This window comes from Amphimedon queenslandica, unplaced genomic scaffold (genome assembly GCF_000090795.2).
Source record: "Amphimedon queenslandica unplaced genomic scaffold, v1.1 AMPQUscaffold_13278, whole genome shotgun sequence".
In the NCBI taxonomy this organism is placed as follows: Eukaryota; Metazoa; Porifera; class Demospongiae; order Haplosclerida; family Niphatidae; genus Amphimedon; species Amphimedon queenslandica.
In genome coordinates, this window is record NW_003546486.1 from 62,137 (window position 1) to 74,969 (window position 12,833).

General features: G+C 33.5%; 4 protein-coding genes across 5 annotated transcripts in view; 2 read left to right on the forward strand and 2 right to left on the reverse strand.

Annotated features, from left to right (window-relative positions):
* Positions 1–14: 14 nt before the first annotated feature.
* Positions 15–2,987, reverse strand: LOC109583821 (vesicle-associated membrane protein 714-like). 2 transcript variants are annotated; one of them, XM_019999298.1, is made up of 5 exons: positions 2,872–2,987; positions 2,708–2,823; positions 2,573–2,652; positions 2,460–2,523; positions 15–2,411 (listed from the first exon to the last, which is right to left on the reverse strand). In XM_019999298.1, the coding sequence occupies exon 5, from the start codon at positions 1,994–1,996 to the stop codon at positions 32–34; it is 1,965 nt and encodes a 654-aa protein (XP_019854857.1). In that variant the 5' UTR covers positions 1,997–2,411; positions 2,460–2,523; positions 2,573–2,652; positions 2,708–2,823; positions 2,872–2,987; the 3' UTR covers positions 15–31. The 2 variants fall into 2 exon arrangements, with proteins under 2 accessions (XP_019854857.1, XP_019854858.1); XM_019999299.1 differs by having other exon boundaries at positions 2,155–2,411; positions 2,872–2,976.
* A 16-nt stretch (positions 2,988–3,003) lies between these two features.
* LOC100634027 (deoxycytidine kinase-like) overlaps positions 3,004–12,833 on the reverse strand; it is a 12,191-nt gene continuing 2,361 nt past the window's right edge. Inside the window, exons 3-10 of the mRNA XM_003388213.3 lie at positions 7,753–8,038; positions 7,601–7,707; positions 7,205–7,288; positions 7,008–7,117; positions 6,373–6,514; positions 4,376–4,414; positions 4,256–4,332; positions 3,004–3,218 (exon numbers count right to left, since the gene is read on the reverse strand). Coding sequence (XP_003388261.2) covers positions 3,068–3,218; positions 4,256–4,332; positions 4,376–4,414; positions 6,373–6,514; positions 7,008–7,117; positions 7,205–7,288; positions 7,601–7,707; positions 7,753–7,873 — 831 coding nt within the window. The 5' untranslated portion in view covers positions 7,874–8,038 and the 3' untranslated portion in view covers positions 3,004–3,067. The remainder of the gene's footprint in view (positions 3,219–4,255; positions 4,333–4,375; positions 4,415–6,372; positions 6,515–7,007; positions 7,118–7,204; positions 7,289–7,600; positions 7,708–7,752; positions 8,039–12,833) is intronic.
* Positions 7,965–10,614, forward strand: LOC105313564 (FMRFamide-activated amiloride-sensitive sodium channel-like). Its single transcript, XM_011407094.2, has 2 exons — positions 7,965–8,045; positions 8,557–10,614. Exon 2 carries the CDS (start codon positions 8,570–8,572, stop codon positions 9,998–10,000), a length of 1,431 nt encoding a protein of 476 aa, XP_011405396.1. The 5' UTR covers positions 7,965–8,045; positions 8,557–8,569; the 3' UTR covers positions 10,001–10,614.
* Positions 12,435–12,833, forward strand: part of LOC100634155 (short-chain collagen C4-like) — a 1,471-nt gene continuing 1,072 nt past the window's right edge. The window contains exons 1-3 of the mRNA XM_019999300.1: positions 12,435–12,606; positions 12,656–12,688; positions 12,745–12,780. Of these exons, the coding sequence (XP_019854859.1) occupies positions 12,540–12,606; positions 12,656–12,688; positions 12,745–12,780 (136 nt within the window). The 5' untranslated portion in view covers positions 12,435–12,539. The remainder of the gene's footprint in view (positions 12,607–12,655; positions 12,689–12,744; positions 12,781–12,833) is intronic.

The following is a 12,833-nucleotide window of genomic DNA, read 5'->3' on the forward strand; positions in this document are numbered from 1 at the left end:
TAATAAATGGTTTCTGCTTTATTACAAACTTTTATAAAATATACAAGAGAAGTACTTCTTTTGAAGCATCTTTAATTGTAGAATTGTATATTTTATTCTTCAAGTGATTAATATTTCTATCTACAAACATGCTTGCATTTCTTAAAAAGCAGTTGTACAGTCTAGTGGAGTATATAGAACCACCACCTAGTGTTGAAGTATTATTTATAAATTTTAGGAAAATATTAGGTCTATTTGAATCAAAATTATTAGAGTAAAGCTGAAACGTGCAAGGTTGTCTTAAAAAACTGTCACCGGTAGCATAAATAGCACCTCCTAATGACAGTGCTGTATTATTTTCAAAAGTAGCATTTAATCCTTCCTTGAGATACACTTGGCTATTACCTAATAGTGCTAGCGCTGTTCCATGATCAGCAATATTGCTATGAAAAAATAGAGTCCCTTCTAGAATAATTTTTGAATCAATCATTGTAAAAACTGTTCCATAGTTGTGAAAGAATGATCCAGGTTTTGATGTTGAACCTTTAACTGTGATGAAATTTATATTTGAGAAATGGAATAAATCTATAGGAATATAAACTTTTGCTGATGAGTTAACAAAGGTTGGGCTTGGGTTATAGTATGCTATTATTGACTCCATGATGAAATGAACATTGTTTTTTGCTTGTTCTATAAAATGGTATACAAAGACAGCAGCATATATGCAGGCTCCAGATTTCTGTGCATTGTTTTTAGTAAAATTTGAACTATGAAATTGAAATGTTACATTTGGAAGTAAGCCATCGATCTCATTACCACCCCTAATGACTTTTATATCTATTGCTCCTGAGCTTTGTGGCAAATATTCTGTGAATTGAATTCCACTATGGGAAAACAATGTATTTGTGACTGTCAATGGCTTGTATTCAGTGTTTGGGTTGCTATTGTCAAAATAGAAACTACCTGCTACTGCAGCACCATGACAAATTCCCATTATCATTGAATTGTTTGTAAATTGTGAATTGTTGATTATTGTTTGTGAATCATATCTTGAAACGAAACGAAATAGTAGTAAAGCTGCAGCTAGAAAGCCTACATTATTGCTTAAGCTACTATTAGCAATAGTAACAGTTGCAGGTAGATTAGTTTGCATATAGAGGATTGTAAAACCAGCTGCATTAATAACGGGCATAGAAGAAAAGGAATCATGACGAATTTCTGAGACACATACTATTCGAGTATTGCTGTAATATTGATTGAAAGCAAAATTATATGCAAAAGTGGAATTGTTAACTCTTAAGTCATATTTACTGTCAAATGAAAGGGCTGATGATTTTGTGTGATTACAGAAAAGAACAAGCATTCCACTTCCTATGCTGATTTGTTTAAAACCAGCTAATACATAGTTTTGCGAATAACTAATCTCAAGACGATTAAATGAAGCATTTGGAAGATTAACTGAAATTAAACCAAACCCAGTGTAGTTAACAATATTTACATCTTCAACAACAAGACGAGCTATATCTGTGAGTACCAGAACAGCAGCATGATATTGTGTGAAATGAATAGGGGAACTGGTGGAATTTATGATGCTAATGTTACTGCCTAAAGTAGTCAAATTGGTACCACAATTGATAAATTTGAGGTCACTCAATTTCAATGAACCACTAGAACCATAAAATGCAAACCCTCTAGTCCAGTATTTGTCATATTGGGTTTTATTATTAGGCATGCACTTGATGAGTGCTACTGTATCACTGATACTGGTAATAGTGAGAGAGGAATTGCTTATGTTAATGTTACAAAAGTTACCTGAAGTAATTTCATGAGTGATGTTAGTAGCCAGGTGTAAAACTACATCAGTGCCATGGGCTTCATGTTGATAGTCACACAAAAGTTCCTCCAGTTGGTCTGTATAACTGACAATGATAGGACTTGCAGATACACTGAAAAATAAAAGTAAAAAGGTAGCTATCATTTTGCCTGCTGCCGTGATAAATCTCATGAATGCAAACATTAAAAGTGAAAGTAGAGAGTAGCCTAAATAGAGTGATTCGTTATACCATCTCTATTCCCATCCCACTCAATTCCCAATGTCATTGTACACTGAGAGAGCTAAGGTGCAGCTCATTCTAGTCTCCACCTAGCTCTACATACAGAAATGAGTCAAACAACTCTAGATTAATGTTACATCATTAAATGTATATTAATGTACATAGCTGTGTGTTTAGCTCAATCTAGTACACTATAAACAGATGTTCTTTATAATAATACATTAATTAATCTTGCCATGCTTCGGTGTAGGAAGCTAAGCGAGCAACACAAACATTGGTACAATGTTTAAGGAATAAAAATGGTGTGTGTCTGTGTGTGCGTGTGTAATTCGAATCATTAGTTACTATTCTGATTAGAGACAATCACTCCAATAACAACTACAAAATAAATATCATATACAATGAGTGAGTATGAGTCAATCTTACTAGCAGTGACAATGAGAACTATCAGAACGATACAAATAATTGGTACACATATCACTAGCCAAAGCTAAAGAGAATGGTTGAGTTAAAACAGTCTTGGCCAACTCTTTGTTTACTTTAAAATTGGAGCACCTCTCCTTCTTCCTCAGTCTCTTTGTTCTCTTTTGAAACATGTCAGCTGTATCGGCAAGATTACCTACGAGTGATATAAGCGGAGCATTGCTATTTGTGAAGGGTTTCTCCTTCAAAACCTGCTCTTTCTTCCATATCGTCCAAATGATCTCCTCTCTCCATAGCAGAGTTCAAGTTTTTCCGCATTTGGGATTTGACATTATCTACTTTACCCTGCAACTTAGCAGTACTCGACCTATGAAAGAGTGAGTGTGGAAAAAGTAAGATTTTGTCAATATCTTACATGATTGATTTTGTAGTAGTGAAAGACAAAAATAGAAATAAACAACCCAGCCCCACCTAGAGTGGGCGTACCTGACAATGAATAATTAATTAGTATAGTGGAATAAACAACAAAAAAGAATAATAATGATCAATGAATAATTAATTAGTATAGTGGAATAAACAACAAAAAAGAATAATAATGATAATCATCATTGTCATGTATCATTGGTCGCTTTTAAAATCGAGTCAATGAAATTGTCAACTTTTCCTAATATTTCCTTTTGGTTCTCTTGGCTGTCCTCAAAGTCTTCATCGCAGTCAATGACTAGGACTGGCACATCACTCTGTAGTACTGAGGGCAATAGCCTGGAAATAAAAGAATAAACTACATGTAGCATTGTATACAGACAGGGGTGAAGCTTGAGATCAGAAAGTATGCAATAATGCATACAAACAAGTGCATATTATTATCTAAACTAAGGCTGCGTTTACACAGCAACGCAAAACGTATCGTAAAAAAACGATACACTTTGAACACCGTTTTCGTTTCCATAGAGTCCTATCAAGATTCTATCACGTTTTCAATCATTTCTGTGTAAACAGAAGCATAAAACAGGCACAAAACTGAACGGATTGCATCGTTTTTGTTGCCGTGTAAACGCAGCCTAAAGAAACACCACATCCATTTATTATAGAATAAAAGTTGTACTCATGGTATGTGGTTGGGGTAAAGATTTTGGCAATAAGTACACAACCACAATACATCATCTTACTACCTATGGTGGTCAGGGGTGGTCTGGAGCAACCACCTCCACAAATGACTAACCAGTTCGTCACTTAGACCAACCATGCAATAAATAATGACTAAGCATAAAGCATATGATATTCCAGTGTGTGTACATAAATTTAAAAGGAGCAATATGCAGTTGCCTCTCATCATAATACAGTGTGTTATTTTTTCTAGGCATAACCAAGAATACTGGCATTAAAGTTTGTATGCTAAATACATGTATGAACCAATAACAATGACATCATACATGCTGCTTTATGTATGGTTATTAATATTAATTGGATAACATCATATTAATATGGATCATCATTGGTCAATGCAATGTTTCACTACACAGCAAAAATTACCGCATAGCAGGAAATTATGAAGTGAGTTAAATTTGGCGAATTGCTAAATTCTGGTGATTGGTTTGGATAAATTTGTGGCCACGTGCCATTGAGCATGCGTATAATGGCTCAAAATGGAGGATTTTATTTTAGCGAATGGCTATCAAAATGCCAAATTCGCCAAATTTAATTGCATCCGAAATTCTCCACTATACAGTAATATGTTAAGTGGAACTTTCAATCATTGTAGATGTGTGTGATCAATGCATGCAATGATTGATAATTACTTTGTTTTGTTGTCAATCAGCCAGTTATTGTGCTTATCATGAAGACTCTGCAAGTAATCCAATGTAACCCCACGTTCCTTGAAAAAATGATAATTAAAAAATTGCCATTATTATCCCCACCTCTGGTCTGTCTCTTTTCTTGAGTCTTTTCATTGCAACCTATTAACACAAAAATAATTAAATGGCAAATGAGAAACAGTAAAAAGGATCACTTATCACTAAAATGGATACAATTAAGCAAAAACGACTAGGACAGAATTCATTCTCTATTTTTATAATTTTTTCTGATACATATACATGTTCTTATATTGTGTAGAAAGTTTGAACTGATTCCAATTAAAATTAATTTTTTTGGATGCTTTAAACTTGCTCAAAATTGCTTAAAGACCCTGTACTATATGGCAAGACTGCAAAAGTCGTGGCAACCATTTTGAAGTAGAGCGAATCCTACTTAGTAACGTTACTGCGTTACTAATAATACAGGGTGTAAGAAGTTGTTTCTAAATGGATCCGGAACTCTCTGTGTACTATTGTAATTATATATTGTGTTTATTCAAGTATATTCTAGAACAATCATGTAAAGTATTCTTGTATGTTATAGAACCTTCTGGACATTTATAAGATCTATATAAGTGTGTTGTTTGTGAGTTTTAGTTTTTAGTTGTGTGTTAGTTGTGTGTTAGTTGTGAGTTGGTTTTGTTAGTTTTGTTTTTGAGCTCAGTTGAGTTTAGTTTCGATTAAGAATAAAGTTTGGTTAACAGATAGTTAGGAGCGTCTGTTACACAGGGTTTTCAGTCAAATTTTGTCAAAAACGGCTAGAAGAAAATTCTCTATTTTAATAATTTATTCTGATGCATATACATGTACATGTTCTTATGTTGTGTAGAAAGTTTGAAATGATTCCGATTAAAATTAGATTTTTTATGAATTTTTTAAACTTGCTGAAAAATTGGGCCAAAGACCCTGTACTATAGTACAGGGTCTTTGGTCAAATTTCGTCAAAAACGGCTAAGATAAAATTCTCAATTTTTATAATTTATTCTGATGCATATACATGTTCTTATGTTGTGTAGAAAGTTTGAACTGATTCCGATCAAAATTAGATTTTTTATGAATTTTTTAAATTTGGCCAAAAACCTGGCCAAAGACCTGTACTATAGTACAGGGTCTCTGGTCAAATTTCGTCAAAAACGGCTAGGAGAAAATTCTCCATTTTCATAATTTTTTCTAATACATATACATGTTCTTATGTTGTTTAAAAAGTTTGAACTGATTCCGATTAAAATTAGATTTTTTAATGAATTTTTTAAACTTACTGAAAAATTGGGCCAAAGACCCTGTACTATAGTGCAGGGTCTTTGGTCAAATTTCGTCAAAAATGGCTAGGAGAGAATTCTCCATTTTTATAATTTTTTCTGATACATATACTTATGTTGTGTAGAAAGTTTGAACTAATTCCAATTGAAATTAGATTTTTTATGAATTTTTTAAATTTGGTCAAAAACCCGGCCAAAGACCCTGTACTACTTACAGGATCTTCATTCAAATTTTGTCAAAAATGGCTAGGACAGAAATCTCCATTTTAATAATTTTTCCTGATACATATACATGTTCTAATTGTTCTTATGTTGTGTAGAAAGTTGGGACTGATTAATGGATGCTTAAATTGCTCAAAAACTGGGCAAATACCCTGTACTATTCTTTAGGCAAATTTCATGCACATGTATATGACACTAATGTGTTATAATTGTAATACTGTCATTATCTTTTTATAACAGTACTTTTGAAAGTACCTTTGTGTATCTTACTACTGTCCTTACTATATATATATATATATATAGTGTATCTACTACTGGCATAGCTAGAATAAATGAACAAAGAGTGGGGGCACTGAATAAAGCAATGCTCATGAATACTCAATATAGCAAGCTCAATTGAGTCAGCTCAGTCAGCTGTAACTTGTATCTCTTCAGTCTCCTGCCTAGTTTTAGGGACACAAGAAGCAGTTATGAGGGCACTTGCCCCCACAGGCCCCTATATAGCTACGCCACTGGTGTGTGTGTGTGTGTGTGTGTATTGCCCTAACATAATATTAGTAATAATAATAATAATGATACTTCGGGAGTTGACTTAAGATATATAAATCCATCAAACTCCAGATGAAGATATTTAATTAGAAATGAATGCCAATCACAGTAGACGGACCACTCCACGTCATTAATGAGACCACTTTCATGACAATTCTGAGCAAAACAAAATCTACAAAAAAAGAAAGTGTAATTAACTAATTATGACTGTTAATATTTAATAGTGTTATAATACTTCACACATCTCTTCTACCATATGCATAAAAAATACTGTATAGTGGGAAATTTTGGAGGGAGTTAAATTTAGTGAATTGCTAAATTTTGGTGATTGGCGAATTTTAATTTGGCAAATTAGTGGCCACGTGCCATTGAGCATGTGCATAATGGATGAAAATGGCAGATTTTATTTTGACGAATGGCTGTCAAAATGCTAAATTTGTCAAATTTAATTCCCTCCAAAATTTCCCGCTATACAGTACTGCTAAGCCATGACAATTACTATCTGACTACTAAGCCTAAGGTACACATTAAAAAATTCAGTTTTTTTTCAATTTAGATAGTAGCACATTTACAGAGTACATTATTGTACACTAAAATACATGTGAGAAAATGCACATACACACAATACATAATACAGTCCATTATAATAATTCTTAGTTTCTCACTTGTCACTGTAAACTGATCGTTCATAAAATATAACAGGATTAGGTATACTTTGAAGGTGTTGGGGAATATCCCGTAACTGAGCTCTTAAACGACTTAAACAAGCATAAGTCTAGTGTAGGGGAGGGAGATAGAGAGGAGATGGAGGAATAAAATTAAGAGGGTTAAAAGGAGAAGAGAGAAGTAGTTTGTTCGTTACCTGAAAGGTATAAGCATAACGTTTAGGATCTTTATAAAACATATCTAAGAGGTTACTGCCGTACTGCTGGGAACTTGTAACATCCTACAATGTATTAAATGAGAATAGAGTGAGGTGTGACCGCATTAATGTACATTTTGTGACATTCGTCATTTTTTAGATGTCAGATTTTTAATTTTTACACAAAAAGATTTATATCGTTAATACTTTCACCTTTTATTAATCATGGGTACCTTAACTTTGTGAGGTTTCTACATTCATCCATCTAGTACATATTAAAGCTAAGGCATTGGATGCCACTAGTCTTCAAAAATAATATAAATCCTCATAATTTAGCCCACAATGACACATTTAAATTAGTTTTACAATAATTTCAATTTAGTTTGTAGCTTTTACCTCGTCATCTGATGGTATATTAGTCCAGCGGCTCAAAGGCTCCCCAATCACATGATAACCAGTTGAATGAGACTCGAGTATTTTAAGGAAAGTTGACTTACCCGCGGCTATTAAATGAGGTGACAAGTAACGCTATTCTTTCGAGGACTCACCAATGTTTCCTTCGACAGCTATTTTTATTTCTCTGCCTAGACTAGAGCAAAACTTCTTGGCAGGGACCTCAGCCATTTTAGAAGAAGCGATAGAGATTAGAAAACTTTTTAAGAGAAGCATTTTACCACGTGTCTACTGGGCGGAGCTAGGTAGCCTGGTATATATAAGATATATATTATCTATGGAACGTAACTAGCTCCTACTCGAATTCTGAGCCTGCAGAAAAATTGGTCTGTAGATTTATATAGTCTGGAGAACATTAATTTGTGGTGTGGTGACTGAGTACTATAAGGTAAGAATACTTAATTACAATCATGCATGCAGTGACACTAGACTATGCAAAAATAATGTGTAATTGTACCGGTATTGTAGACTCTATAATAATTAATAATTCTGCAAAGAAACAGAATGAGAATTAAAACCACCAAAATATTCTTTGTCACCTACGGCTGAACGGTACAATTCCACCTACTGTAGTACAGGAGAAATACATTTTACTGACTTTATAACAGTAAGCTATTGTGCTATAGCTGTTTGTGGATGTTTATGTTCAACACCTGAAATTGAAATGCTGTTTGTGTATTTTTGTGGATGTTAAATGTGACTGTTAGTTTCAGGCTTTCAGCATCTGAAATTGAAATGCTTTCAGATTTATTTTTAATGATGATAAGAGTTATCTCTTGCTATCATGTTCATAATGACAATTTTTGCTTTCACTAACAGCACATCATGTCAGTCATTATTGTAATCATTATTGTCATACCACTACATAAACCATCTACATCATGTTATTATAATTATAGGTAAACTATAATAATGACTAAGAAAGAATTCAAATGGAGCGATCAATACTTCAATGATTTTGTCGAAACGACTACAATCAATGGAGTTTTTCATATTTTCAGGGGGCGATCAAAAACTAGACGCCTCTTGTGGGGGTTGCTATTCTTAATTTCATTCGTCTCATGCACTATCGTATTAGGCTTCAGTTTTAAGCGATACTCTGAGAAACCCACTGTATCTGCAATCAATGTTATCTCAGAAGAGAACGGGATGCCTTTTCCATCTGTTACCGTGTGCAATCGGAATTTTTATAAATATCCCAACATTAGTAATGAGACAGACACTCTCATTCACCATCTCTTCCATTCAAGTGGTTTTTTACAAAACATAAATCGCACGCAGGAATGTAAAATAGATGAGGATACACCTGACTTTAAATTGCAAGATTTGTTGATACCAAAAGAGAACAACTTCATTTATTATTGTGCCCTCAGTTATCAAGCTGAAAGTGAAGTCATGTTGTGCAAGGATATGTTCTTTCCTACATTAACTCCAGCAGGTATCTGCTACACATTTAATGGCGTTAGAAGCAAAACAAGAGCTCTGAACATGACAACAACTGGCAAAAGGTATGGCCTGAGACTAATACTGAACATTGAACAAGAAACGCATCTGGCATTTGATGGAGTTGCTGGAGTTCAAGTGATTGTTCATGAATCAAATGACATTCCTCGTCCAAATCTGCATGGTATTGGTGTACCACCTGGTCAGAATGTTGATATTGGGGTGAAAAGGGCAATTTCATCTGACGAAACTGATCAAGATGCATGCATCGAAAATAATGAAAAAGATCTCCCTTTTTTACCAGGTGTTGTGTATTCTCAGTATGCCTGTCGACAGAATGAGCTCTATGAAAGCTTGGCAGATAAAAACTTGTGCAATTGCATTATTGATCCATTTGAATTAGACAATGCTACTTGCTTCCTCCATGACCTCTGCTGTTTACAGCAACAATTCACTGAGCATGATCGTAACAGTAGCTGTAGGCCACCATGCAAGTATACCTATTTTGACATAATTAATAGCTACTCCAGTTTTCCCGAAGGACACGCTCTTACAGAAATTAAAAACTCAATCAACACCTCTGATGATTATGTCAAGAAAAATTTTCTCTCTGTCAGTGTCTTTTTGCAAGCTCTAGAAACAAGAGAAACAACAACACGATATTCATATGGGGTAGTTGAACTATTAGGAGAATTAGGCGGAAATCTTGGATTGTTTCTTGGCATCAGCATTATATCAGTCATGGAATTATTGGTTCTGGTTGTTGATGAGCTTAAAAAGTGTGTCTGTCCCAAGAAAGTCAAACAAAAGTTTAAAAAGTTTGATGAAAAGCTTAAATGCATTCCCGATTGTGTTGAGCAAGAGGAAAAAAATGAAATACAGGCTCTGACTAACTTCTGACACAATGATTAATAATAATAATAAGTGCTGAACTTAATAAAACTGCATAATTTTATATTCTCTGTGTCGTCCTTTGCTGATTTTTAGATTAGCTAGATTATAATAGATTTATTAATTATTAGACTAAGTACCTACCTGATGACGCATGATCATGAGTTACTATTCAGGCATATGAGCTGTAGATACATACCAGTACTTGTTAAATACTGATACTTGTCCAGTTGTTTTGGGAGTTAAGTTAAACCAGGTAAGATTTACAGCTGTATAATATCTTTAGCATGTTTTCTGCATAAATTATTTTATATAAACCTAAACCTAAATAGATAATTAAAATTTGCTCGATTTTGTAGATGGTAGTAAGTAAGTCTATCTGTTGTATAAAAGAGAAGATTGATCAGTTGTAGTATAGAGTGATGGAGCTAAAACCACAGTTAGAAGGAAGAAGGGTAACTAGTGCTGTAATGATTAGAGATGGGGTCAAGCACTTGGTGCTTGTACTTAAGCACAAATGAGCACAGCTTTCAAAGTGCTTAGTGCTGCTTGGCAATATAATTTATGTGTACTTTATTGCTTTTACAAATTTACAAAAGTGCTTTTAAGCACAGCAAGAATAAAATTGCGTAATATTATGATTAGTATGCATGTACATGTACATTTACATGTAGATGTACATGTACCACTACATGTACATGTAAAGTGGTTACACAGTCCAATAAATTGTAGTACATGTAACAGTAGTATACAAGTTTAGTAGCACATTGTGTGATTGTGTGTTAGTTTGAAGAATGGTAATGGCATCACCATTAGTGGTATCACTCCAAAGTTCTCTGCCGTTTTCATTTATTATGAACAATTCACAGAGTTAGTGTTTATTAGATGCAATAGTAAACTGAATGACTAAGTGCATGTAAAGTGAACAACTATAATTGTAATTTTACTTTATTTTTACACTTAGTGAATATCTAGTACTTATATTACTGTTACAGTACTTAAGCACTCTAGAATGCTTGTTCTTGTACTCAAGCACTTATGTTAAAGCTAGGGATTGTGCTTGTGCTGGTACTTCTAACACATTTAAGTGCTTGTGATTGTGTTTAAGTACATTTCCTAGTGCTTGACTATTGAGAATGAGCACTACAATAGGGATTAGCTTGAGTTGCTGCATGTAGTAAAGTTATCAGGGGATCAAGTTAAGATCATTTTAGAGAATGAAAATGCTATAAAATTACAGAACTTAAATACAGAAACAAAGAAAAGGACACTATTGTACACAAGTAACTAACAAAGAGTCCGTATGGAGTAGTGTTGTTTTAGTCAACTATAACTAAAACTAAAACCACTTTTAGTTAGGCCTATTTACTTTCAGTTAACTAACTATAACTAACTAAAAGACATTTATAAAACACAGAACTAACTATAACTAACTAAAAGTAATCTAGAAATGTCATAACTAACTATAACTAACTAAAAGTAATTTAGAAATTTCAGAACTAACTATAACTAACTAAAAGTGCAGAATGTGATATAAAAACAACACTAGTATGGAGTAACAAGTGAGTTCTCATGAGTTGGACAGAGCTGTCCAGCTCATTGTACATTACACAAAAGAGGGCACAAGGCCATAAAAACATGAGATCATACATTAATTAAAAGTATATTCTTACAGAAATAGTACTTAACACAAAATATACAACCTACTAATTACATGTACACACATGTCATGCATATAACATACATATTAACCCCATGTCTGTTAACAATACTTATGCAGAATGCTTTTCAGGCTTCAAGTAGCATGTGGGCAGAAAGTGACAGGAAGTAAGTTATCAGTGACATTCATTGAGACATCAATGGTAATACATAACAATGGAGAATGTCATAGCATAATTGTCTACCACAGTCATCACTTACATCACAGAGACTGTATCCTGTGAATAATAAACCCCACAATTGATAACATTCCTATTTGATGATCATGAACTTGTGGTAGATGTAAGTCTGGCCTATTGTATTTGTTATGACTTGAGTGATACTATACTATATCATGATCATTATTAATTTGAATGTAATTACAACATTTTAATGAGCGTAGAAGCGTAATTTGTATTCCATAGTATTTTTTCTAACTATAAGTGTATGACAAGCAATAAAATCCATATTATGCCAAGCAATAAAATCTCAATATTTTCAAAGTGAGCAGAAGCTGCAGAACACCTACCTACTTTGGTCGATTAGTAAAATATGTAAATATTGACAGTCATGCATTTAAAATTCAGATTCTGAAGCGGAAGGAAATAGCACTGAACAGATAGAGACAAGTTTTATATGTTGATATGCCATTACGCTAGTATAAAAGTGTACTCTTTACAATTACATGCCATACAAGCACTCCAATAATTGCATGCTCTGCACACAAGCACACCCACTCATTCAGTGATGGTCTATATAAAGAGGAGAGTAGAGTCGACTTAAGCATTAACAACAAAAGGAAGCAGTCTTAGGTTATTTAGGTCTATAACAGCACTGCTATTATTTGAAAATGAAGTGGATCTTGCTTCTTGCTTTCCTTGCACTTTTGATTAGTAGCAGCTATTGTACTCGAACTGGTATGATATAATTATGTTAACATGTTCCTTCAATAATTCATTTTTAAAGGTGATGAAGATACAGATGATGTTGCTGAAAATGGTAAGAGCATTTTAGTAATTGGTTGACTTATCATCTACAATGTTCCATTTATACAGGTAAATTTCAAGAAACTGACGATGATATTAATTCAGGTACAACAAACTTTAAAGATTATGCTATAATCTTTATAATTAAAATTTAATAC

Excerpts from the sequence above, each read along its gene's own strand:
- LOC109583821 (XM_019999298.1), bottom strand. The coding sequence starts at position 1,996 with ATGTTTGCATTCATGAGATTTATCACGGCAGCAGGCAAAATGATAGCT.
- LOC105313564 (XM_011407094.2), top strand. The coding sequence starts at position 8,570 with ATGACTAAGAAAGAATTCAAATGGAGCGATCAATACTTCAATGATTTT.